This window comes from Chrysemys picta, chromosome 9 (assembly GCF_011386835.1).
Source record: "Chrysemys picta bellii isolate R12L10 chromosome 9, ASM1138683v2, whole genome shotgun sequence".
Classification (NCBI taxonomy): Eukaryota; Metazoa; Chordata; order Testudines; family Emydidae; genus Chrysemys; species Chrysemys picta.
The window spans coordinates 54,733,104-54,758,372 of NC_088799.1; the positions used below are offsets into that span (position 1 = coordinate 54,733,104).

The window sequence follows — 25,269 nt, forward strand, 5'->3', positions numbered from 1 at the left end:
AGATGTGCCTCCCCAGCAGGTAGCTCCCAGCCGCGCCCAGGCCTCTCCCGGCAGCAGGCAGGGCCGGCCGGGGGGCAGGCTTCCGACCCACGAGCGGCACCTAACAGCCCCGCGTCGTCTCCCCGCGTTCCCTTTCCTGGGGCTCGCCCTGCCTGGAATGAGAGGTCTCTGCTCGCCGCCGAGGCAAGACGAGGCAGGGCAGGGCCAGCCAGGCCAGGCCCTGTCACGGGGCTGGGCGTCCGAAGCCAGGCAAGCAGAGGGCGGGGCCCGGCCCTCAATAGCCCTGGCCTCTTTTTCCTTCATCCCTCCCTTGCCGAGAGGCGGCCGCAGAGTCTCAGCGGTGAGGCGCTTCTGGAAGCCAGGCCGCGGCTCCCACCCTCCGGCGCGCCAGGGGTAGGCGGGTAGCGGCGGGATCCGGAAGTGCGGATCGCGCGCGCCTGACGTGATGACGTCAGTTGGTTGACCCCGAGAGAGGGGTAAGAATCCGTTGCAGTCCTGCAGCTTCGGGCTGAGGCGGGCGGTGAGTATCAGGCTGTAGCTCTGGGGCGGCGGATAGTGGAGGCCTCAGACCCAGCTTATGTTGTTTCCTGGGGATAACAGGTCTCTGGGCCCCTGCCCTGAGGGGGGGGATCTCTGGGCCCCTGCCCTGGGGACCTGGGGGAAGAGGGCTCTGGGCCCTGGAGCCATTGCTAAGGTTGCCAGGTGCCCGGTTTTTGACCGGAAAGCCCAGTTGAGAAGAGACTCTGGTGGTTCTGGTCAGCAGGGCTGGCTTTAGGCCAATTCCCTGAAATTGGGCCCTGTGCCTTAGGTGCCTTTTTAAAGTATTTTTACTCACCTGGGTCTTCAGTGGCACTTTGGCAGTGGCGGGGGTGGGGTCTGCTCTGGGTCTTTGGTAGCATTTTGGCGGCAGGGGGTCCTTCAGGAAGACATGGAGTGGACCCCCCCGCAGCCGAAGTGCTGCCGGGTATTTGAATCGGGCCCCACAGTTCATAAAGCTAGCCCTGGTGGTCAGTACTGCTGAGTGGACCATTAAAAGTCCAGTTGGTGCAGGGTTGGCAGCAGGGCCATCCCTAGGCATATGCAGAATATGCAGTTGTCTAGGGCACCAAATTGCTCCAAATTTCATGGGGCCCTAGGCAGCTGTGTGCTGCATACATGGCAGCAGCTCTGACAGCCAGCCCTTATCCCCCTGCTGCCCCTCCCCCCCCCCGTTCTGCCCCTGGCCTGCCCCCATTCCACTTCTTCCCCCATTGACCCACACTCACCAGCAGGCGGGAAGCAGAGCAACCCGGCCCCAGCCCTCTTCACTCTACCAGCTCCCAGCTGCGTTGCTCCGCTTCTCGCCAGTGAGTGTGTGTGTGTGGGGGGTTTTGTCCCCCTCCCCCAAGCGGCTGGGGTGGGGGGAGCGGAGAGGACTGATGCCGGATTGTTCTGCTGCCCGCGCCAGGCCCCCTGCTAATCCGCTGGGCCATTCTGGGCCTGTGGAGCCCCCCAAAGTGGCCCCCCACAGCTCCTGCCTCCCTGTCCCCCAGGCCTTGAGCGCAGCCCAGACCCTCAGAGGGGAGGGGAGGGAAAGCAAGTGCTCGGACTGTGTAGGGCACCATAATTGGTAGAGATGGCCCTGGCTGGCAGGTTCCCTACCTGGTTCCACGCAGCTCCCGGAAGCGGCGACATGTCCGTCTGGTTCCTAGGTGGAGGGACAGGCATGTCCTGAGCACTGGCTTTACAACTCCCATTGGCTGGGAACTGTGGCCAGTGCTGCTTGCAGGTGGAGGCAGTGCGCACCGTGCAGCGCTCCCTGGCTGCCCCTATGCCTAGTAGCCAAGGAACATGTTACTGCTTCCGGGGAGCCTCCTAAGGTAAGTGCTGCCTGCCCGGAGCCTGCACCTTGAACCCTCTACTGCATCCCAACCCCTGCCTCAGCTCTGAGCCCTCTCCTGCACCCAAACTCCTTCCCAGAGCCTGTATCCCACACCATCTCCTGCACCTCAGTCCAGAGCCACCTCTCGCACCCAAACTTCTTCCTGGAGCCTGTGCCCCCTTCCGCACCTTTGCCCTAGCCCTGAGCCCCCTCCTGGAGCCCGCACCCTCTCCTGTGCCCCAACACCCTGCCCCAGCCCTAAGCCCCCTCCAGCACTCTAAATCCCTCATTTCTGGCCCCACCCTGGAACACCCCCCTAGCCCAGAGCTCATACCCCCTCCCACACCCCAACCCCCTGCCTCAGCCCGGAGCCCGCTCCCACATTCCAAGCCCCTGGCCTCGGTGTGGAGCCCCCTTCTGCACCCCAAACCTCTCATCCCTGGTCCCACCACCCAGAGCCCCCTCCTGCACTTTGAACCCCTCATTTCTGGCCCTACCCTGGAGCCTGCACCCCCAGCTGGAGCCCTTGCCCCCTTCCACACCCCAGCCCCCTGCCCCAGCTCAGTGAAAATGAGCGAGTGAGTGAGGGTGGGGGAGAGTTGAGTGATGGGGGAGGAAGGAGGAGATGGAGTGAGTTGGGGGCAGGACCTTGGAGAAGGGGTGGGGCTCAGGGGCAGGGCAAGGGTGTTCGAATTTGTGCTGTTAGAAAGTTGGCAACCCTATTTCACTTTGAGGTTGGGGGAAGGAGGCCCTGCATGAGGCGGGGGGGGGGGGGGGCAAGAGGAGCAGTTGAGGGTGGAATGGGTAACTGCTGAAATCCCATTCTTATTCATGTGGGCAAAAATACAGGCAAGTACTTGTTCTGAAAAATGCAAAGCGGATCCCCAGCTGCTGGTGAGATGCCAATGCAGCCCTCAGTGCTGTGGTGTAAGTGCCCCTCTGTGCCTTACACCTGTAAATCTGAACATCATACCGGATACACAGCTGTGCTTTTTGTAGAAAAATCCTTATAAATCCAAAACTAGATTGTCTTTTCTCTTGCTTTGCCCATTTAAATATTCATGAAAAGAGAGTCCATTTATTCAGGTATCCTGGCACTGAATAGTTCAGTCACTGTAATGGCAACATGTGCATACACGCCTCTTAAAGCCTGTCTTCTGTAAATGAATCAACTGAATAGTTACCAACAACTCTGCTCAACTATTGAAGCGTGAACATAAAATACAGCTTGCACTTAAAAGATCAAATAAAAGTTATTTATCCTGCTAAAAAAATGAACAGTCCCCAAAATATTTGGATCTGTATCCTTAAAGCTAAGCTCCTTTACAACATCTCTCAAATCTTTTAACACCTACATGCGTCTGATGAAGTGGTTATTCACCCATGAAAGCTTATGCTGCAATACTTCTGTTAGTCTATAAGATGCCACAGGACTCTTTGTCGCTTTTAACACCTACTGTTAGAGCCCTTGTCCGTGTGTTGGTTATCCCTTGCATCATCTGCTACAGTCTCCACACCAGACTTCACCTTGTTCACCTCCAGTCTGTATAAAATGCTGCTGTGAAAATTACACTTCTTTCATTGCTCTGATTGTGTCACTTCCCTGTTCACTGTCCTTTTCTCACATTCTGCATCAAGTTCAAGCTTATTTTCTTCAAGTCCCAGCACAGCAACTTTCCTTTCCTTGTTTTCCCTCTCTTTTAAGCTTCCGTTTACTCAGAAAACTCTTCCTCTCTCCTTATGTGCCAAGCTACTACTTCCCTTTGTTTTCTGATTCTTCCTTAAAATGTCTTCTTTGAAGCCTTCTATTGGTTATTCTACTTTTGGATTTTTAATCAGTGCCACTGTGAGACTATGTATTGAGTCAAAGCTGAGTTATTTTTCTGATTTAGATTATAATCTATGGAGCCAGGGCTGCATTCTTTGTGCAGTGCCAAGTGCACTGGCATCACATCAGGGAAGGTTTTGCACAATCTTCCGACCTTATTTTTCCTTTCTTCTCATCATTTTTTGAGCATTCTATTACTCCTTTTGACCCGAGCAGTTAGTCAAAGATTTGGGGTCTTGCAGGTTATTACAGATAGGAGGAGAAATTGATGATGGAGCCAGGTAACTTGAATGCAGCCCTGTTTACTAGAAAAAACATACAAAATCTGTTTCCTTTAACAAAGGGAGAATCAAATGACAGGAGACAGTGTCCTTGCTCACTGGTATAAGCTTTTCACCAGCTTGAAGAGGCTTAAGCCAATTATAACAATTCACATTTAATATGATGTGAAGCTTTGAGGCTCACAATACATTGCTTCTGTCAGTGTGTACAAAAGTGAAATAGCTGAGAGTACCACAGAAAGACCTATGGACTGTCTAGGCCAGGGGTTCTCAAACTGGGGGTTGTGACCCCTCAGGGGGTCGCGAGCTGTCAGCCTCCACTCCCAAACCCCACTTTGCCTCCAGCATTTATTATAATGTTTAAGATAAAAAAATGTTTTTAATTTATAAAGGGGGTCACACTCAGAGGCTTGCTGTGTGAAGGGGGTCACACTCAGAGGCTTGCTGTGTGAAAGGGGTCACCAGTACAAAAGTTTGAGAACCACTGCTCTAGGCGCTTTCCAATGCTGTTCTAATGGTAGTGTAGGGATTCTTCAGGTTCTTATATATTCTTATATTCTCCTTGTATATCATAGAATGAAAAGAGGCCTAGCAGATCTGGCAGATTATCTTTTGCACTTAAGAATGTAGGAACGGCCATACTGGATCAGACAAATGGTCCATCTAGCCCAGTATCCTGTCTTCCAACAGTGGCCAATGCCAGGTGCTTCAGAGGAAATGAACAGAACAGGTAATCATCAAGTAATTCATCCCCGTCACCCATTCCCAGCGTGTGGCAAACAGAGGCTAGGGACACTTCAGAGCGTGGTTTGCATCCCTGCCTACCCTGGCTAATAGCCATTGATGCACCTGTTCTCTATGAATTCATCTAGTTCTTTTTTGAACCCTGTTATAGTCTTGGCCTTCACAACATCCTGTGGCAAAGAGTTCCACAGGTTGACTGTGTTGTGTGAAGACATACTTCCTTTGTTTGTTTTAAACCTGCTGCCCATTAATTTCATTTGATGATGCCTAGTTCTTGTGTTATGAGGAATAAATAACACTTCCTTATTTACTTTCTCCACACCAGTCATGATTTTATAAACCTCTATTATATCCCTCTTAGTTGTTTCTTTTCCAAGCTGAAAAGTCCCAGTCTTAATCTCTACTCATATGGAAGCCGTTCCATACCCCTAATTTTTGTTGCCCTTTTCTGAGCCTTTTCCAATTCCAATATCTGTTTTGAGATGGGGGAGGGGAGGGGGGACCAGATCTGCATGCGATATTCAAGATATGGGTGTGCCATGGATTTATGTAGAGGCAATATGATATTTTCTATCTTATTATCTATCCCTTTCCTAATGATTCCCAACTCTGTTAGCTTTCTTGGTTGCTGCTGCACATAGAGTGGATGTTTTCAGAGAACTACCCACAATGACTCCAAGATCATAGAATCATAGAACATTAGGGTTGGAAGAGACCTCAGGAGGTCATCTAGTTCAATCCCCTGCTCAAAGCAGGACCAACCCCAACTAAATCACTCCAGCCAGGGCTTTGTCAAGCCAGGCCTTAAAAACCTCTAAGGATGGAGATAGCACCACTTCCCTAGGTAACCCATTCCAGTGCTTCACCACCCTCCTAGTGAAATAGTTGTTCCTAATATCCAACCTAGACCCCCCCACCGCAATTTGAGACCATTGCTCCTTGTTCTGTGATGTGTCACCACTAAGAACAGCCTAGTTCCATCCTCTTTGAAACCCCCCTTCAGGTAGTTGAAGGCTGCTATCAAATCCCCCTTCACTCTTCTCTTCTGCAGACTAAATAACCCCAGTTCCCTCAGCCTCTCCTCATAAGTCATGTGCCCCAGCCCACTAATAATTTTTGTTGCCCTCCTCTGGACTCTTTCCAATTTGTCCACATCCTTTCTGTAGTGGGGGCCCCAAAACTGGATGCAGTAATCCAGATGATTTAGTTGGGGATTCGTCCTGCTTTGAGCAGGGGGATGGACTAGATGACCTCCTGAGGTCCCTTCCAACCCTGATATTCTATGATTGATTCTATGTGGCCTCACCAGTGCCGAATAGAGGGGAATAATCACTTCCCTCAATCTGCTGGCAACACTCTTGCTAATGCAGCCCAATATGCCGTTAGCCTTCCTGGCAACAGGGGCACACTGTTGACGCATATCCAGCTTCTCATACACTGTAATCCCCAGGTCCTTTTCTGCAGAATTGCTGCTTAGCCAGTTGGTCCCCAGACTGTAGCAGTTCATGGGATTCTTCCATCCTAAGTGCAGGACTCTGCACTTGTCCTTGCTGAACCTCATCAGATTTCTTTTGGCCCAATCCTCCAATTTGTCTAGATCACTCTGGACCCTATCTGCATCTCCCTCCAGTTTAGTGTCATCTGCAAACTTGCTGAGGGTGCAATCCATCCCATCATCCAGATCATTAATGAAGATGCTGATCCTTGGAGCTCTTCACTTGATACCGGCTGCCAACTAGACATCGAGCCGTTGATCACTACCCGTTGAGCCCGATGATCTGGCCAGCTTTCTATCCACCTTATAGTCCATTCATCCAATCCATACTACTTTAACTTGCTGGCAAGAATACTTTTTTGATACATATCAATTTCTTGAATGGTAACAGCTAATTTAGACCCCATCATTTTATATGTATAGTTGGGATTATGTTTTCAATGTGCATTACTTTACATTTATCAACATTGAATTTAGTTGACTTTCATCTGCCATTTTGTTGCCCAGTTGCCCAGCTTTGAGACATCCTTTTGTAGCTCTTCGCAGTCTGCTTTGGACGTAACTATCTTAAGTAGTTTTGTATCATCTGCAAATTTTGCCACCTCACTGTTTACCCCTTTTCCTAGATCATTTATGAATATGTTGAACAGTACTGGCCACATTACAGACCCCTGGGGGGCATCACTATTTGCCCCTCTCCATTCTGAAAACTGACCATTTATTCTTACCCTTTGTTTCCTATCTTTTAACCAGTTACTGATCCACGAAAGGACTTTCCCACTTATGCCATGACCGCTTACTTTCCTTAAGAGCCTTTGCTGAGGGACCTTGTCAAAGGCTTTCTGAAAATCTAAGTACGCTATATCCACTGCATCACCTTTGTCCACATGCTTGTTGACCCCCTCAAAGAATTCAGATAGATTGGTGAGGCATTTTTTCCCTTTACAAAAAACATGTTGACTCTTCCCAAACAAATTATGTTCATCTATGTGTCTGACAAAGTGGACTGTAGCCCACAAAAGCTTATGCTCAAATAAATTTGTTAGTCTCTAAGGTGCCACAAGTACTCATGTTCTTTTTGCGGATACAGACTAATATGGCTGCTACTCTGAAATCTGACAATTCTGTTCTTTAATATAGCTTCAGCCAATTTGCCTGGGACTAAAGTTAGCTTACTGGCCTGTAATAGCTGGGATCACCTCAGGAGCCTTTTAAAAAAAAATTGGTGTCACATCAGCTATCCTCCAGTCATCTGGTAGAAAAGCTCATTTAAATGATAGGTTACATACCTAGTAGTTCTGCAATTTCATATTTGAGTTCCTTCAGAATTCTTGGGTGAATACCATCTGGTCTTGGTGACTTATTACTGTTAAATTAAACAGTTTGTTCCAAAACCTTGACTAATGACACCTCAATCTGGGACAGTTCCTCAGATTTGTCACCTAAAAAGAATGGCTCAGGTTTGGGAATCTCCCTCACATCCTCAGCCATGAAGACGAATGCAAAGATTTCATTTAGTTTCTCTGCAATGGCCTTATCTTCCGTGAGTGCTCCTTTAGCATCTTGATCGTCCAGTAGCCCCACTGATTGTTGAGCAGGCTTTCTGCTTCTGATATACTTAAAAAATGTTTTATTCTTACTTTTTGGGTCTTTGGCTAGCTGTTCTTCAAATTATTTTTGGGCCTTCCTAATTACACCGTTACCTCGATATGATGCGACCTGATATAACATGAATTTGGATATAACAGGGTAAAGCAGTGCTCCGGGGGGGCAGGGCTGCGCACTCCGGTGGATCAAAGCAAGTTCAATATAACACGGTTTCACCTATAATGCGGTAAGATTTTTTTGGCTCCCGAGGACAGCGTTATATCGAGGTAGAGGTGTATATTTTTACACTTCACTTGCCACAGTTTATGCTCCTTTCTGTTTTCCTCAATAGGGTTTAACTTCCACTTTTTAAAGGCTGCCTTTTTGCCTCTCACTGCTTCTTTTACTTTTTTTTTTTTTTAAGCCCTGGTGGCACTTTTAGCCAAGCGGTTCAGATCCTGTGCTCCACTTAGGACTAAATCAAGAATTGCCTCTCATCCTGTGGGTTCCAGGACTAGCTGCTCCAAGAAAGGTGTCATTTTAGGTGTCAAGAAACTTTATCTCTGCATCCACTCCTGAGGTGACATGTCATATCAGTCAGTATGGGGATAGTTGAAATCCTCTATTATTGTTGAGGTTTTTATTTTTATAACCTCTCTAATCTCCCTGAGCATTTCGCAGTCACTATCACCATCCTGGTCAGGTGGTCGGTAGTCTCTTCCATCGTTGTCCATTCCATGTCTTTGAAATAATGTTTTCTGAAAGTGAGTGCTGCATTTCATACATGCATCCCAGAATGTCCAAAGCTTGGTTATTGGACTGCATACTCCAACAGTCTCTACCTGCTCCTTTTTAGTTGCCAGAGTGTCCTGGATCCAAGCTGAACAGGTTAACTATTACCTATATAAATGTTCCCTGTATTTCTGAGGAGATCATTGGGAGAGCTTTCTTAAACTTAAGCTTTTGTAACTTGGAGCATTTACAAAATACATATTCATTATTATATATTGTCACTTGTTCTGCTCTGATCTATATCGGTGATACTCCGACTTCAGTGGTTCAGGAGCCAAATTAGCAATCAGCATTACCCAAAAGAGCCACTGTAGTGTGAATTTCATTTACTATTTTTAATATATAGATATATTTTCTCACAACTAAATGTCTGACCAAGTTATTATTTTATCAACTGCAATTGGTTAATAACATAGTAAAAGTGCATCCTGATTGGTTAATAATTAAATCACATGGTGCTTTAATATCATGTGCTGCACAGAGGTGCAGGAGAGCTGCTTGTGCTCCTGAGCTTTTTAATATCTCCTTAGGTGAAAGTTGTTCTATACACTTAATCATTTTTGTTGCAGTTCTCTGTGCCTTTTCTAAAATGTATTTTTTTGAGATGAGGCAACTAGAACTGTATGCAGTATTCAGAGTCTGAGTATCAGTTATCTATATGTTTGTTTGGTTTTTTTAAATCAGGGCCTGTGAAATGTATTTCATGGTACTACTAGAGCAGACAGAAAATGCTGTGAGGAAGGTATGGGATGGTCCATAAAAGTATCACAAAATCATATTGGACAACAAAAGGTATGCAGCATATCATTTCACTTTTTTTCAGGCTTTTCAGTTTTGATTACTTCATTTCAGCTTTTTAGCCCTAGGTTAGTCAACCAGATGAATGCAAGTAAACTATCTTTTTGAGCAAGAACCACTGTTGATCTACAGAACAATATTGAAGGTTAACTTCAGGTGATAATAAAACTGAGGTCCTGTACAGTAACTCCTCACTTAAAGTCGTCCAGCTTTCTTGAGCAAGGAGAGTTCCCTAAACTTTGCAAAATAAAGTATTCTCTATAGTTGTGAAAATGACATTCCAAACATGTCTTAGATATAGTGTTGCTTCCCTAAGTCTACCGATAATCCCATTGCCTATGCTTCTGTTCGGAGCTTTGCCAGATGAAATCAGTAAAATCTGACCAGACTGTTGTCAGTTTTCTTTACTAGTGTTCAGAATCATGTCGGTAACAGTTAAACAGACAAGAATGGACTAATTTCATGATGCAGTTAATGGAGGTGTTTGAGAAAGAGGACCCCAACCCAGAGGCTGGAAAATATGTACAGTATTGGAAATGTTCCCCATCACCAACCTCATCAGCTAGAAACTTGGAAATACAGCAAGAGGGAGGAGAGAATGCTCATCTTTTCCAATAATGGTGTGGAATAGGTGGCTTCAAATATATAGTCCTACTAGTTCAGTGGTTCTCAGACTTTGGTATTGGTGACCCCTTTCACGCAGAAAGCCTCTGAGTGCAACACTCCCCCCGCCTTATAAATAAAAACACATTTTTTAATATTTAACATTTTTATAAATGCTGGAGGCAAAGTGTGGTTTGGGGTGGAGGCGGATAGCTTGCGACCCCCACGTAATAACCTTGTGACCCCCCCCCCCAATTTGAGAACCCTTGATGTATCATACACCCCCTTAGTCATCTCTTCCAAGCTGAATAGTCCCAGTCTTTTTAATATCTCCTTAGGTGAAAGTTGTTCTATACACTTAATCATTTTTGTTGCAGTTCTCTGTGCCTTTTCTAAAATGTATTTTTTTTTTGAGATGAGGCAACTAGAACTGTATGCAGTATTCAAGATGTGGGTGTACCATGGATTTATATAGTGGCATTATGATAGTTACAGTCTTATTATTAGGGTTCTACCAAATTCAAGGTTCATTTTGGTCAATTTCAGAGCCTGTGTGTGTGTTTGTTTAAAATTAGTCAATTTCACATTTTCAGGTGTTTATACAGTAATTCCTCACTTAATGTCATCCCAGTTAACGTTGTTTCGTTGTTACGTTGCTGATCAATTAGAGAACATCCTCGTTTAAAGTTGCGCAATGCTCCCTTATAACGTTGTTTGGCACCCGCCTGCTTTGTCCACTGCTTGTAGGAAGAGCAGCCCGTCGGAGCTAGCTGATGGGGGCTTGGAACCAGGGTGGACTGGCAGCCCCCCATCAGCTCCCCATTCCCCTAAGTTCCTTGTGCAGTAGCCACCCAACAGGCTATCAATTGCCGGGCAGTTCAGCCGTCCCTCCCCCCCACTGCGGTGTGCTGCTCCTGCCTGCCCTCTGCCTTGGACCTGCTCCCGAGAGTCTCCTGCTTGTTGTGCAGGGGGAAGAGGGGTGCTAATGTCAGGGTGTCCCCCTCCACCCGTCTCCTGTCCCCTGCTCCTTTACCCCATCTCCACAGAGCAGGGGAGGGACACAACAGGGCTCAGGACAGAGGGCGCTTGCTGGCTGCAGCTGCTGTCTCAACTTGCTTATCTACTTAAAAAGGCAGTGTACTTAGAGTGGGGTCAGCATACTTAAAGGGGCAATGCGCCTCTCTCTCTCTCTCTCTCTCACTCACACACACACACACACACACACACACTGTGTGTGTCTCTGTCTCTCTCTGCCATGCTGTCTGCCCTCCCTCCATTCGTTCTGCCTTGTAGAGTGTGAGGCTACATTAACAACAGCGTGTTAACCCTTGAGGGCTCAGCCGAGTGCTAGTTCATCATTCAGCACTAAGGCATTCCCTGGGAAATATTCCACCCTCTGACTTCACCAGCTCAACCAAGCTTCACAATCATCATTGCTGTGTACAGTATTAAATTGTTTAAAAGTTATAGTGTGTGTGTGTGTGTGTGTGTGTGTGTATAAATAAATAATAATCTTTTGTTTGTTGAAATTTTTTTTTCCTGGAACCTAATCCCCTCTGTTTACGTTAATTCTCATGGGGAAATTGGATTCGCTTAACTTCATTTCGCTTAAAGTAGCATTTTTCAGGAACATAACTACAACATTAAGCGAGTAGCTACTGTATTTGAAATTTCACGGTGTTGTAACCGTGGAGGTCCCAAACCAAAAGGCGGTTGGGGAGGGGGTGTCGCAAGGCTATTGTAGGGGGATCATGGGATTGCCACCCTTCTGCCCTGCTGCTGGCAGGAGCACTGCCTTCAGAGCTGGGCAACCAGTGAGGAAGGCTGTTGCCTGGGCACCCATCTCTAAAGCCACCAGCAGCAGCAGCAAAGAAGTGAGGGTTGCACGGTATTGGGGGGTGAGTTTCCATTGGTCTGGTTCTGGCAGTTTGCCTCCCCCATGGCGGGCTGACAGCTGGAGCTGCAGCCTCTCCACACAGAGGGGTGACAGCTGGAGCCACAGCCTCCCTAGGCGGGGGATGGTGACAGCTGGAACTGCAGCCTCCCTGGGTGGTGTGTGGGTGTGTGTGTGAGAGCTAGAACTGCAGCCTCTTGGGCAGGGAGGAGGGGTGTAACAGCTGGAGCTGTGGTGCTTCCTGCAGCTGGGGAGAATCCCAGAGGTGTGTCTGACCTTCCCTGGGAGCGGCCCTGCAGGGGAAGAAGTTGTTTCAATCCCTGGTGGGGGAGCATCTGGAGCCCTGCACAGGATAGGAGCTGCTGGCTAGGGTCCAGATTTCACAGGGGAGATCATATTTCACAGTCCGTTAATCATTTTTCATAGCTATAAATTTGGTTGGGCCCTAGTAATAGCTAATTTAGATCCCATCATTTTGTATGTGTAGTTGGGATTATGTTTTCCAATATGCATTACTTTGCATTTATCAACATTGAATTTCATCTGCCATTTAATTAAAAGAATCACTCTGGTAGAAATCCCAATACCTTCCCTGTTCCTGAACTGACGGGCTGGGGAAATAGGGCCAATGGGCTTGGCTTTTCACCTGCGTGTTAAGCATACTCCCCATCCCACAAGTGGCTTGCAAGGGGCATATCTTTGTAGGAGAAAAGGGGTGTGTTGGGAAAGGTATTTTTCACCCTAGCTAGTGAATGCATGTAAATTTTCAAGCCCTGCATACATTTTTTCCCCCCCTACTTTGGAATTTTATAATAGAGCATTCAGGATTTGTTCAAAACTTTGCAGTTCGTTTCCAAGCATTTTGTGTAACATGGATTGCTGATGTAGTCTTAGTCATTTCAGGATAGTAAATGACTTTGAGAAGGATTTCTAATTTACTCTGCAAATCTGGAATCTTGGGGATGATGAACAGAAATAGCTGATTAAGCATACATTTTGATAGCTCAAGCCTTTTTATACATTATTCAGCAAACATTTTAAACTCTGTGTTAAATTGTATTCTTGATAGAACCAAGTAAGAAATGTGGTTTTTGTTTTGGCTGCAGGTATTGATGCTGCATTAACCTCCTTCTTTTGCTTGGAATCAAAATGTCAAAGAAATCTGAGGCTCCTCTTTCCTTGACTGACTGTCTTTGCCAGATCTGCATGGACATTTTTGTGGAGCCAGTGACCCTGCCATGCAACCACACACTCTGTAACTCTTGTTTCCAGTTGACAGTAGAGAAGGCAAGTTTGTACTGCCCTTTTTGCCGCCGGTGGGTCTCTTCTTGGGCGCGATATAATGCCCGCAAAAATACTCTTATCAATTGGGAACTGTGGGAAAGGATTCAAAAGAATTACCCAGAAGAATGCCAGCGCAGAGTTAATGGACAGGATCTGGAAGAGGACAGTAAGTAAAATGACATTTCTCTTGTATCTGTTTGTGCTGTAGGAAAGTAATTGGTATTAGTGAGCTTGGATGTCATGAAGTGAGATCATAAAATAATTGCTGGCGCAGCTAAATTATTGAATCATCTGGTAAATTAAAAGTAATTTGCTACTACCTTTGTAAGGTAGTTGCTTACACACACTCCATGACTGTGGGTATTCTGGGCTTCCAGTTTAACTTCTTCAAAGACAACATGGCAGAAAACAAGCTTAGCAAAGGAATTTCTTAGCCACAGTAACTTTTAGTCTTAAAGCACTCCAGCATTACATATCTTTGAAAATAACAAAAGTATGGAGATGCACTCGCCCCTAGTCTGAGTTCACCCCTTGTGAGTCCATGGTTCATCAGCATTTCAGGCTGGGCAGAGTCCCTCCTGCCACCTCTCCTGTAAGTCCTCCATATGTGTTGTCAGCCCCTTCTTCAGAGCAGAACCCAGCTCTTAAATAAGGCCTCTGTCTCTGTGCCATGTGCTCAAATTCAGAAACTCCAAATCTGACTCTCAGGTTTGGGCCCCTCCCTTGCAGACCTTTGTGTAGAGACCATTGTTCCATAGTGTTTATTCTGAGTCAGTGGCCCCAGATTGGTTTTAGTGATGGTCTTTCAATAAGATATTATACACCTTTCCCAAATTAGGGCAGCTGTCTGGAATGCAGTACAACAGGATTCTATTACAACATAGAGTTTGTAATTTTGATATTGTCATAACCCACTCTGTCAGTGTCTTTTCTCTAGCTGAGCCAAAGGCTATGTCTACACTGTAGATCTTACAGCAGCACAGTAGTAAGGTCTCCTGTGTAGCCGCTGTATGCCGGCATAATTAAACCACCCCAAACAAGCGGCAGTAGCTGTCAGCAGGAGATGCTCTGCCACTGACACTTATGTTGGTCAGGGGTGTGCGTTTTTTTTTTTCAAACCCCTGCCCGACAAAAGTTTTGCGACTAAAAGTATTAGTGTAGAGAGAGCCAAATTTGAAAATATATTGTGATGGTAGAGTATCCTTGAAATATTTGTATTTACCTTATGCAGTTGAAAGGGCCTGGTTTCTCTCTCTCTTTATTTAAAAAGATCAAATTGGTTTGTTTGAGCAGGAGCCTATAATTTTATCACTGTCTGATCTAGTGAGAATGTTTTATTAAATAGGACATCTCTTAAGCTACTTAATCAAGAGCGGTAGCTTTAAAAAATAATAATAATAATAATGGTATCTTTAAAAAAGGAAATTACAGGACTCTTACTTTTGGAAAGTAAGTAGCTCAAGAAATGTCCCATTTTAATAAAAAGACTAACAATACACACTAGATCAAGCAGTGATAAAATTATAGGCACATGGTATGAACTTGCTCCACTGATAAAACCTGCACATTAGTGTTTGCAAAATAAGGACAGTTCTGAGTGCTCTGAGAACCTTCAGAGCCTGATATCCCAGAAATTTCAAACAAGTAATCTGGGCATCATATCCTTCATCAAGAAGGAGGGAGACATGCTTAATTCTGCTTCTTTGAAAATAATATTCTTACAGGAATCTCACTTGTCCATTCACTGCCATCAGAGTTTGAGCAGCAAAGAGTCCTTTGGCACCTTATAGACTAACAGACGTATAGGAGCGTGAGCTTTCATGGGTGAATACCCACTTCTTCGGATGCATGTAGTGGAAATTTCCAGGGGCAGGTATAAATATGCAAGCAAGAGTGAGTAAGGCTAGAGATAACGAAGTTAGTTCAATCAGGGAGGATGAGGCCCTCTTCTAGCAGTTGAGGTGTGAACACCAAGGGAGGAGAAACTGCTTTTGTAGTTGGCTAGCCATTCAGTCTTTGTTTAATCCTGAGCTGATGGTGTCAAATTTGCAGATGAACTGAAGCTCAGCAGTTTCTCTTTGAAGTCTGGTCCTGAAGCTTTTTTGCTGCAGGATGGCTACCTTTAAATCTGCTATTGTGTGTCCAGGGAGGTTGAAGTGTTCTCCTACAGGTTTTTGTATATTGCCATTCCTGATATCTGACTTGTGTCCATTTATCCTTTTACATAGGGACTGTCCAGTTTGGCCGATGTACATAGCAGAGGGGCATTGCTGGCATATGATGGCGTATATTACGTTGGTGGACGTGCAGGTGAATGAACCGGTGATAGTGTGGCTGATCTGGTTAGGTCCTGTGATGTCACTGGTGTAGATATGTGGGCAGAGTTGGCATCGAGGTTTGTTGCATGGATTGGTTCCTGAGTTAGAGTTACTATGGTGCTGTGTGTGGTTGCTGGTGAGAATATGCTTCAGGTTGGCGGGTTATCTGTGGGCGAGGACTGGCCTGCCACCCAAGGCCTGTGAAAGTGAGGGATCGTTGTCCAGGATGGGTTGTAGATCACTGATGATACGTTGGAGAGGTTTTAGCTGGGGACTGTATGTGATGGCCAGTGGAGTTCTATTGGTTTCTTTCTTGGGCTTGTTTTGCAGTAGGAGGCTTCTGGGTACACGTCTGGTTCTGTTGATCTGTTTCCTTATTTCCTCATGCGGCTATCGTAGTTTTGAGAATGCTTGGTGAAGATCTTGTAGGTGTTGGTGTCTGTCTGAGGGGTTGGAGCAGATACGGTTGAATCTCAGTGCTTGGCTGTAGACAATGGATCGTGTGGTGTGTCCGGGATGGAAGCTGGAGGCATGAAGGTCGGTGGGTTTTTGGTATAGGGTGGTGGTAACGTGACCATCACTTATTTGCACCGTGGTGTCTAGGAAGTGGACCTCCTGTGTAGATTGGTCCAGGCTGAGGTTGATGGTGGGGTGGAAGCTGTTGAAATCATGGTGAATTTTTTCCAGAGTCTCTTTCCCATGGGTCCAGATGATGAAGATGTCATCAATGTAGCATAGGTAGAGAAGGGGTATGAGTGGACGAGAGCTGAGGAAGCGTTGTCCCAGGTCAGCCATAAAAATGTTGGCATATTGTGGGGCCATGCAGGCGCCCATAGCGGTGCCACTGGTCTGGAGGTATATATTGTCATCAGATTTGAAATAGTTGTGTGTGAAGATAAAGTCACAGAACTCAGCAACCAGTTGTGCTGTGGCATCATCAGAGTTTGAGTGGCTTTATTTGTACAGCTGTGAATTGATAAATTTCTTCCATTTGTTTGAAAAAGAAACTGACATCTGAGGACACCAGTGAACTGTATCACTGCCAGTCCAGGATGGGAATGTTCCCTCTGTTGATATGTGGAGGTGAAGCCCTGCAACACATTAGCTTTGAGAGTTCTATCCTGTCAAGAATTTTTTACACCCAAGAGTGAGAATCCTGTTAAATAGCTTCAAAGCAACAGAGCAACACACATTTCAGGCTGTTTATATACTATAAAGAACAAAAGAGAGTACAGACTTTTTTTCCCCCCCTCCTTTGAAGGTCAGCTTTTAAGATCTTTACATTTCATGCTGCACTATCCTACAGTGTAAGGAAGCCTGGTCATTTTCCTCATAGAGGGTGAGGGAAGCTGGAAGTGATTGAGAGATGCATTTGCTTTCTCAATGAATTGGAACATACTGCATGTTCCCACTAGGTGGACACAATTGAGTTAAGGTGCAGTCTTGGATATGGTTGTGTTCTGCATGTTTTAGGTTTAAATTAAACTAGGATAATATGAAATTGTAATGCGCTGTGGTATGAAAAGAATCTATACAAATCTGAGCTAGTTAAAGTGATCATTTTGTTTTCCCCACACTCCCCTTCTCTTTTTCTCTGGATTAGTTTGTATATCCCAACCACTGCATCAGCTAAGCAAGCCTGGGGAACTGAGACAGGAATATGAGGCAGAGATTAGCAAGGTAAGTCTAGAAAATCCTGTTTAAAGTAGTAACTGCCTTGAGTATGGATTTATTTGAATCTTGTATGTATAGAATGACTCCAGTATTTGACTATTTAATTAGAATAACTTTCTATTTTAAAAGAAAGAAAGAGGAAAGTAAGTTTAGTGCTGTACTGGAAAATTGAAGAGGAAAGAGCTACAAGAATGGTTTGAGGTTTGATAACACACCTTACAGTGAGAGACTTGAGTTCAGTTTTTCTTATTAAAGAGAAGATTAAGAGGTGACTTGATCATGATGTACAAGAAGCTACCCAGGGAGAGGGCATTTGATACTACTGGGCTCTTTAATATAGCACACAAGGGCATAACAATATCAAACGTCTGGAAGTCAAAGCTATAAAAATTCAAACAAGAAATAAGGTGTACAATTTTAAGTCAGTGTAGGTGACCATTGGAATAGTTTACCAAGGAATGTGACTAATTCTCACTCTTCATCTTTCAATAAAGATTAGATGTTTCTCTAAAGACATGCTCTTGTTCAACCACAAATTGTCAGGATCAGTGCAGGAATTATTTGATCACTTGCTTCTTTTTTACTCTCTACTTTAGGAACCTTCTAAATGGAATTAAACATGGTACTAATAATGCTTATAGATTTTCAATTTGAACCAATGTCTGAATGCTCTTGTACCACCTTTTCCTGGTGGCTGCATTGTTTTTCATTACGGTAACAAGGAAGTTGAGTGATCATGTGTGACCTTCCTCTTACAGCATGTGTGGAAGGAGATTATAGGGATGTCAAGGCTGACATTGATGGAAGAATGGAGAAGGGTTGTAATGGCTGGCACTTGAAAGAGATGGCGCCTAGTGGTTAGAGGGTGGTAGGGGAGCCTGGGCCCTCCCACTCCACCGGTCTTCGGCCCAGAGCCCTGCGAGGGTTTGCCAGGGTCAGACACTCATGAGCACCTTAAAACATTCCTCCCTCGGCCACTTCTACACCTCCACTCTATAGTTCAAGCTTTTCCAGTCTGTAGTCAAGGTAATGCAGAACAATCACAATGCCTTTAGTCTGACTGGGGTGGTTTCTGCTGGCTGATCTCCAAAGAAAGAAAGTCTGGAGAGGTAATTCCTAAAGGAAAAAAAGATTTTAACCCATAACTGGAGTTCTCAGTATATTGCATCAAGAGAGCCATACTCACCCACCCTACTATGTTAGTTTTTTTGACGCTCTAAAGGGTTAGAAAGGAATTGAAAGAGATGAGTGCTATTCCGTCTTCCATATCCCTGCATTAAATGATTAGCTGTATGAGAGAACGAACAGCTTCAGCAGTCATTGCAATATGGATGGTTTCCAGTCTGCTGTATCAAGGGCACATGTTTTTCTCAAGGTTCTCTGTAGATACAGATAGTTGGAGAATTCTAGCTACAGGTAAGTAACCTTTTCACACTCACTGGGAGACCCTTTGCAAGTCACTGAATCTTGCAGATTAGCAAGTTTACAAATGCAGTTTTCTAAGAATCAAAAGGTAGCTCATTAGTGTACTCTATTCTTTTGATTACTGAAGCTTTAATACTTAATAGTATCCTAGATTGCATCCTGTATATATGCTAAATTTAGTGAAGTCTTACTAGTGAAGTTTCACAGCACTCTGCTATTAAATTTTTGCTGAGAAACATGAAGAGTGCCTTTTTGTGAATTACGGGATGTTCATATTAATGAAGTGTAAGATAGAGAGGTTCTAGTGTAATAATGTGTTGTCTGCAGGTTCACTTGAAATTTAATTTGAGATCTTTTAAAAACTTCTCTTATAGGCGAAGGCAGAGAGGTGGGCACACGAACAAGAGGAGAGCAAAGCAAGTGAGGAGTACATTCAAAGGCTATTAGCAGAGGAAGAAGAAGTGCACAGGCTGGCAGAAGAAAGGCAGAGAGAGATGGAGGAACAGCTTAAACAAGATGAAGAGCTGGCATGGGAGCTGAGTATCAATTTGGTGAGTTTAGCTCTAGGGGGCATTAGAGCAATGTGTTTCTCGAAGTGAGTGATCTTTATATCTTCCAGAGCATATGCAAAAATCCTTATGAAGAATTTAAAAAAAATTCTTCAAATTTTAGATTGGAACCCAACATTAAATATTCAATGCTTAAATAACTTATTGAGCATTATGTTTTAAAATCCAACAAAAGAGAGGAGAAAATAAAAATTTCCACTTTTAAAATACACTTGAAGTGTTTACCAGTAGTTGATTTAAAATCTCCTCCATAGTAACCACCTTTTTGGATATCAGGAGCTCCTCTCTTCTGCCATCATTTAAAAAATGTTTTTTTGGAGGAGGTTAATGTCTGTAGCCTGTGCTTGGGAGTGGAAAATGCAATGGCAATGTTTGAGGAAGAGTAACATAGAAGAATCCTAACCATTGAAATATATATAGATATGGGATGTATATAGCTCTGTTGTATTTGATATAACCTGCCATTTTGTGGTAATACTAATGAAAAACAATGAATTTATCACTAATGAAAAACTCTTCTCCTGATACCACTGCCTCCAGATAAATTTAATGCATGCTGAGTGCAGTTCCCTATCTATACTTATTGTTAGCTCCAAAGAATTCATGCAAATAACTAATTCTGTGTATAGAAGCACGCTTATTTTCAATTTTGTCTAATTTCTGTATGTTTCCTGTCATTAAAGAACAAGTCTACTGATGAACACATGTTCAGCACTCCTTTACGTGCAAACAGTCGCACGTCTGGCCCATCTCCAATTAGTTCATGCAAGACAAAAAACAAATCAAGCAACTCTGGAGACATCCAAAAGTAAGTAATCCACCTTTCTGTCCAAGATTTGTTGGTACACTTCCACAACATACACAGCATGTGAAAGGAGAAATATGGTTTTTAGTTTGGGAAGAACTAAGTGTGGCTAAAATTTGGAAAGTACCACTGTAAAAGAGCACACTGGCATTCTGTGTTGATTCTCTCAACTATTTTCTTATCAAACTTGCTCAGGTAACAGATAAAAAGATGGATTTTCTAATTGTCAGGAGAGCAAATTCAACCTGGAATCTGAAAGTCAAGCTGTGTTCTTCCTCTGAGATGACACAGCAATAGAGATTCTGCAGTTGGAGCTCAGTTAGTAATTCTGTTGATGTATGGCCAAGAATAGAATCATTCTTGTTCTCCTGTAGCTGCAAGGCAAATAGTGAAAATGTCAGTAAACAGATAAGATTTGACATATACAGGTAGATCTATTGAATAAAGAGTGCTGCCTTTGCATAGTTGACTCTTTCGACTGTAACCTCACTTTAAGATCACTGTGTTCTGCCTCAATATCCTGTTGTTGTCCCATTGGCCTATTTAGGCTGAATTTATTCTATGTTGATATATTCTTTAAATTTAATCACTGTGGCCCCTCTTGTTACTCAACTTTAGTTCTGTTCCTGGCAGATCAGTTTCTGTTAACTTTTTTTTTTTCTTTTTTAAGTTCACTTTTTCAGAGAAGTGTTATTCAGTCCTTATAGACTTGTATGCCATCCAGTCTTCCAGTTAGGATCAGAGAACTTGACCCTTTATGGTCCTCCAGCTGTGGCTGGTAGCCACACTGTGTAATCACTGTTGCCTCTTAAAGTAAATATGAACTATTTCTCCTGGCTTCAAGGAGGCTTGGAAAGTATAATACCAAGCATTTGTTTCTTGTTGATGCAACAAATCGTCTTCAAAATAACTATACGTAAATGATTTTTTCATTTGTAAAATAAGCTATCATTTAATCTTTGGATTCAAGTGGTGAACTGCATTACTTTTTTGGCATACTTTTTTTTTTTCTTTTTTTTTTAGTAATCTATGGTAACGGGAAGCTACTGAATGTTACAGTATTTCAGCACAGGATAATGTGGAAGATAATAGTGGGACACTCACCTACACTGATCTGAAGGTTCAGAGAAATGTGGAGGACTCTCAGACTTTAATTTGATGCTTAAAGTTTTGTCTTAATATGTGCTTTTTTTTTTTTTTTTTTTTTTCCTCCTTAAGGTATCTATCTCCAAAGCCACCTTGTGCCTCGGTACCAATGTCGCTCTCTAAAAAAGCAGAGAAACGCAGGAATAACTCCTTTTCTATGGTAATCTATGTCTCCATATTGAAGTTATATATGGCACTATTTATTAGTAGCTGCATGTTCTTTTCTTTTTGTTGAGGGTATATAGACTGGAAGTACCTATATAACCATAAAAATGAACATACTGTCATCTTAAAAAGGTAAAGGTTGTATTTAAATAGAATTTCAGAAATGGCCTTAGAAAGCATTTCATCCAATCTGTATCACTGACTAGGCAAAATATATTTTTGTTACTCTGTGAAAAATTGCAAGATCTGAATATGTATTCTGATTCTCTGATACCAAGTATTGGAGCCAAAAAATTCACTGTTAAGGTCTGCTAAGCAGGAGTAATTTCTCCTTATGTATGAGGCCTCTACTTTTCTGACCAAAAAAAATATTCTAACTGCAAACTCAATATGGCATCTGGAAGGAAAGCTTGTTTACATTTTGACTTGTGCATCATCCCCAACAAGTATTATACAATGGTGACTTGGTTAATAGTACAGTTGGTGCACAGGTCAGAAAAGAATCCAGCTTAATACCCTCTAGCTTTCAGAGCTAATGCAGCCAACAGAAATGAAGCTTGCTTTTTATTTTATCAAATTTTCTATTTATATAAAAGCTCATCAGAGGACAATAAACATTTCTGAACAGAAGTAAAAGTTTATTGAAGATTAACTTTTCACCAAGCTGTATTTGATCGGTTTGTTTTCAGTTTTGCCTTATCTTTTCTGTAGGAAAATAATAGCACTGAAGATGACATCTTAATGTGGCAAGAAAAGGATAGAGAGGAAATGCCAACACTGTCTCCACAAACTTTCTCCACTGTTCAAGACAGAAATGTTAAGGATTCATTTTTAGAATCATGTCTGACTTATTTAAATACCTCTCCTGTAGTGGGGTCTCATCCCATTGAGTGGGAAGGTCTGTCAGGAGCAAACTATAAGGTAGATAAAATTACAAATGCACTTCGCAATGTCACAAAACAGGAAAGGCCTGATACTGGACTTTCTTCTTCCAGTGGAGAGTTAGCCAGAAGTGCCTTTGAAAATGATAACTCTACATGTACAGAAAACATAGACTCTGAAAAATGTGCAGAAATTAGCTCTTCTCTTCAGGAAGCAGTTGATTCTGTGACATCTGGCAAATTAGAAAACAGGGATGCATCCCATAATCTCATGGAAGTGGCTGCAAACTGCTCAGTTGAAGGAAAGAAACAAAATGTGTTACAGAACAGTAAGGAGACACCAAAAAGAAAATCTCAAGAATCTCCAACTGAATCAGCAGTTGATGCATGCTTGATTGATAAAAGGAGGAAAACTTTTCCAGAAACTTATGAAGACCAAGAGGAGAAGGTAAATGATCTTAATGTGCAAATGCATATAGATTTGGAGAAGCAGCTTTATGAGAGGCGGAAGCAAGAGGAGCAAGACAGGCTCCTGGCTCTGCAACTTCAGAGAGAGATAAACAGGGAGCAAAAGACATTAAACCGAAAGAAAGGCTCTCCAGATGAGTACCTTCTGCGTCCTAAAGCATCTCCATGTCTGGAGGAATCTCCAACTGGTACAGGTAGTAATAAGATGGCAAGTGAGTCGCCATCTCCCAAGAGCCAGACTGAAACGAGTCATCGGAAACCGCGAAGAAGCTCCCACAATGAGAACTGGCAGCCTCCCAGCAACCTCCAGATGAAATCACCGAGTGTCAGAGGAGGAAAAGTGTTGAACTGTGTCAACAGCTGTGACTCAAAGGATATCCAATCACTGTTGACCAAGAATAAGCAAAAGACAATCCTTCAGATGTTTAAGAGGTCTGTTTCAAAGTAAAAGATCAGTAGAACTATGAAGGCACAGTGAGGTGGATGGGAAATAAAGCAGTATCCTTCCCTGTATCAGATAAAGCTTGTTGTAAACAGCTAGTTTTAAGTTGATTGTATTAAGGGAGGATCAATTTAGAGCATAAATGCACTCAGAATTATACAGTGTTGTTGAGCCAAGGAGCCTCTAATGCCTTTCTTTCCTCCAGACCTTATCAGTTTTAGTTAATTTCTTAACTAAATACAGAACGAGTCTGTATCTTCAATTATTTGCTCACTGCAGGGCTACAGCACTACAGGCCTCCATCAGCACAGCTGCTGTGCGTTATGTTGAAGGATTGGACTCTAACCTCACCATGCTTGATTAGTGTTGGCTGGTGAAGATATGACCGTTAACCATGTCTATTGTACTCTTTTCCTCTCACAGTTCTGTAATTAGATTCCTATTGAAAATATTGGCTAAATTAGCATTACTTCTTTTTCTACAACAATATGTTGAATTTCATCAAAAGTATATAATCTACAAAATCACCAGACCGGAAAAGAGGTGGGGAGGGGGCGGGAAAAGTCAAGATAAACAGACTATAATTTGGAGTAAGTTATAATTAATGAATCAACAAGTGTGAATAAGGACTACGTTTATTCCCAGTTTTGAGTTAGTTTGTCTGGTTATAAGACTACCCTTTCTTTTTGTCATCTTTGTAGGATATCATCCCTTTATGTCAGTAACCATTTTCCTCCTGCTTTGCTGTTTTGGTACATGTTAAATATTTTTGTTCAAATAAGCAAATAATATCAGAGCTTTATAATTCATCTGAATTGCTCTTTGTCTAGAATGCGAGAAACCTCAGGCCTGTGAGAAGTTATTGCAGGCTACAAATGATAGATGAAGGGTTCTCATTTGCCCACATTGCTTCCTCCTCGTTACTTCTCTGAAACTCCCAGTTTACTATTTTGTTTGCATTGTGAGGAAACAAAAATCAACAATTTTATTTTATTTGGACTTGCCAAATGTTAACCTAAATGTTAATCTACAGTAATACTGATGAAGCTGTTCTATGTATATTCACATTTTTAGTGGATGAGTATTACAATAAATGTTTGGATCCTATTTTGATCTGTACATTTGTTTGAACAACAGTTAGTTTGGGTGTATTTGGAATGAAAAATTCCAAAACAAAAACTAAAAACTGTGTTTTGGCTCTGAGTTTATTCTTTAAGGTCAAGCACTTTTCATGGTTTAAGTGCGAGACGTTCCCAAGCCACAATACAGCTGCTGTTTCTTCTGACTTTCTATCAATTAAAATGGCTTTCATCACTATGTAACTTGAATTAATTATTTTGCCATTTTTTTCCTAGGGAAGACTAAAAATACTTGTGTTTAAATTTTGGGTGTAAACCAGGGGTTCTCAACCTTCTTTCTGAGGCCCCCCAACATGCTACAAAAACTCCATGGCCTGCCAGTGCCACAACTGTTTTTCTGCATATAAAAGCTAGGACCAGCATTAGGGTGTAGCAAGCAGGGCAGTTGCCTGGGGCCCCACACTGCAGGAGTCCCCACAAAGTTAAGTTGCTCACGCTTCAGCCCCAGGTGGCAGGGCTGGGAGTCCTGGGCTTCAGCCCCACACAGTGGGGCTTCAGCTTTCTGCCCTGGGTCCCAGCAAATCTAACGCTGGCCCTGCCTGGTGGCCCCCTGAAACCTGATCACAGCCTCCCAGGGGGCCCTGGACCCCTGGTTGAGAAACAACCCCTGGTGTAAACAGCATTTTAAAGTAATTTTTGGAAAGCATAAGCAGTGGGACAAGCCAAAAACCTGTGCATGACTTTTTGTCTTCTGATGTTTATGACAATAACAATAGCAGCATGGTATGAGCATTACATGCATAAATGGTACTTTCCCAGAAGAGCTTTTCAGTCTAACAAAGACAATAAGTGAGATGATACATTTAAAAACAAAAAAACACCAGACCCAAAACAAAACTTTTCGCCACTTTGCCCAGGTTATTGCTTTCTCAGCCCTTGTGCAGAAGCCTTCACTCACTATATTTTTCTTTATCAGATACCATAACTTATATTCTATCCCAGTCCAGTCCTTAATTTTTCCTTTCAACTTTTATACTTATTAGATATGTATTTACTCTATTACTAATCTTACCTTTGCCCAAAGCTGTTAACCCTTTCCTACATTAAAATGTTTTTCTCTAAAAACAAAA

The 25,269-nt window shown here is 43.4% G+C and overlaps 1 protein-coding gene across 5 annotated transcripts; it reads left to right on the top strand.

The window, feature by feature from the left end:
• RNF168 (ring finger protein 168) lies at window positions 1–25,269 on the top strand. Of its 5 annotated transcripts, none has more exons than XM_065556236.1 (9): window positions 391–520; window positions 9,273–9,380; window positions 12,990–13,333; window positions 15,396–15,477; window positions 17,089–17,165; window positions 18,959–19,135; window positions 19,837–19,961; window positions 21,177–21,264; window positions 21,981–25,269. In XM_065556236.1, exons 3-9 carry the CDS (start codon window positions 13,226–13,228, stop codon window positions 23,064–23,066), a joined length of 1,743 nt encoding a protein of 580 aa, XP_065412308.1. In that variant the 5' UTR covers window positions 391–520; window positions 9,273–9,380; window positions 12,990–13,225; the 3' UTR covers window positions 23,067–25,269. The 5 variants fall into 5 exon arrangements, with proteins under 5 accessions (XP_005303674.2, XP_065412309.1, XP_065412308.1 ...); XM_042853403.2 differs by lacking the exon at window positions 15,396–15,477 and adding an exon at window positions 4,546–4,700 and having other exon boundaries at window positions 443–520; XM_065556237.1 differs by lacking the exon at window positions 9,273–9,380 and having other exon boundaries at window positions 286–520.

Excerpts from the sequence above, each read along its gene's own strand:
- RNF168 (XM_005303617.5), top strand. The coding sequence starts at position 13,033 with ATGTCAAAGAAATCTGAGGCTCCTCTTTCCTTGACTGACTGTCTTTGC. Across the intron at positions 13,334-17,088 it reads ACAGGATCTGGAAGAGGACA|TTTGTATATCCCAACCACTG; the intron begins GTAAGTAAAATG and ends TCTCTGGATTAG. Across the intron at positions 21,265-21,980 it reads GGAATAACTCCTTTTCTATG|GAAAATAATAGCACTGAAGA; the intron begins GTAATCTATGTC and ends TCTTTTCTGTAG.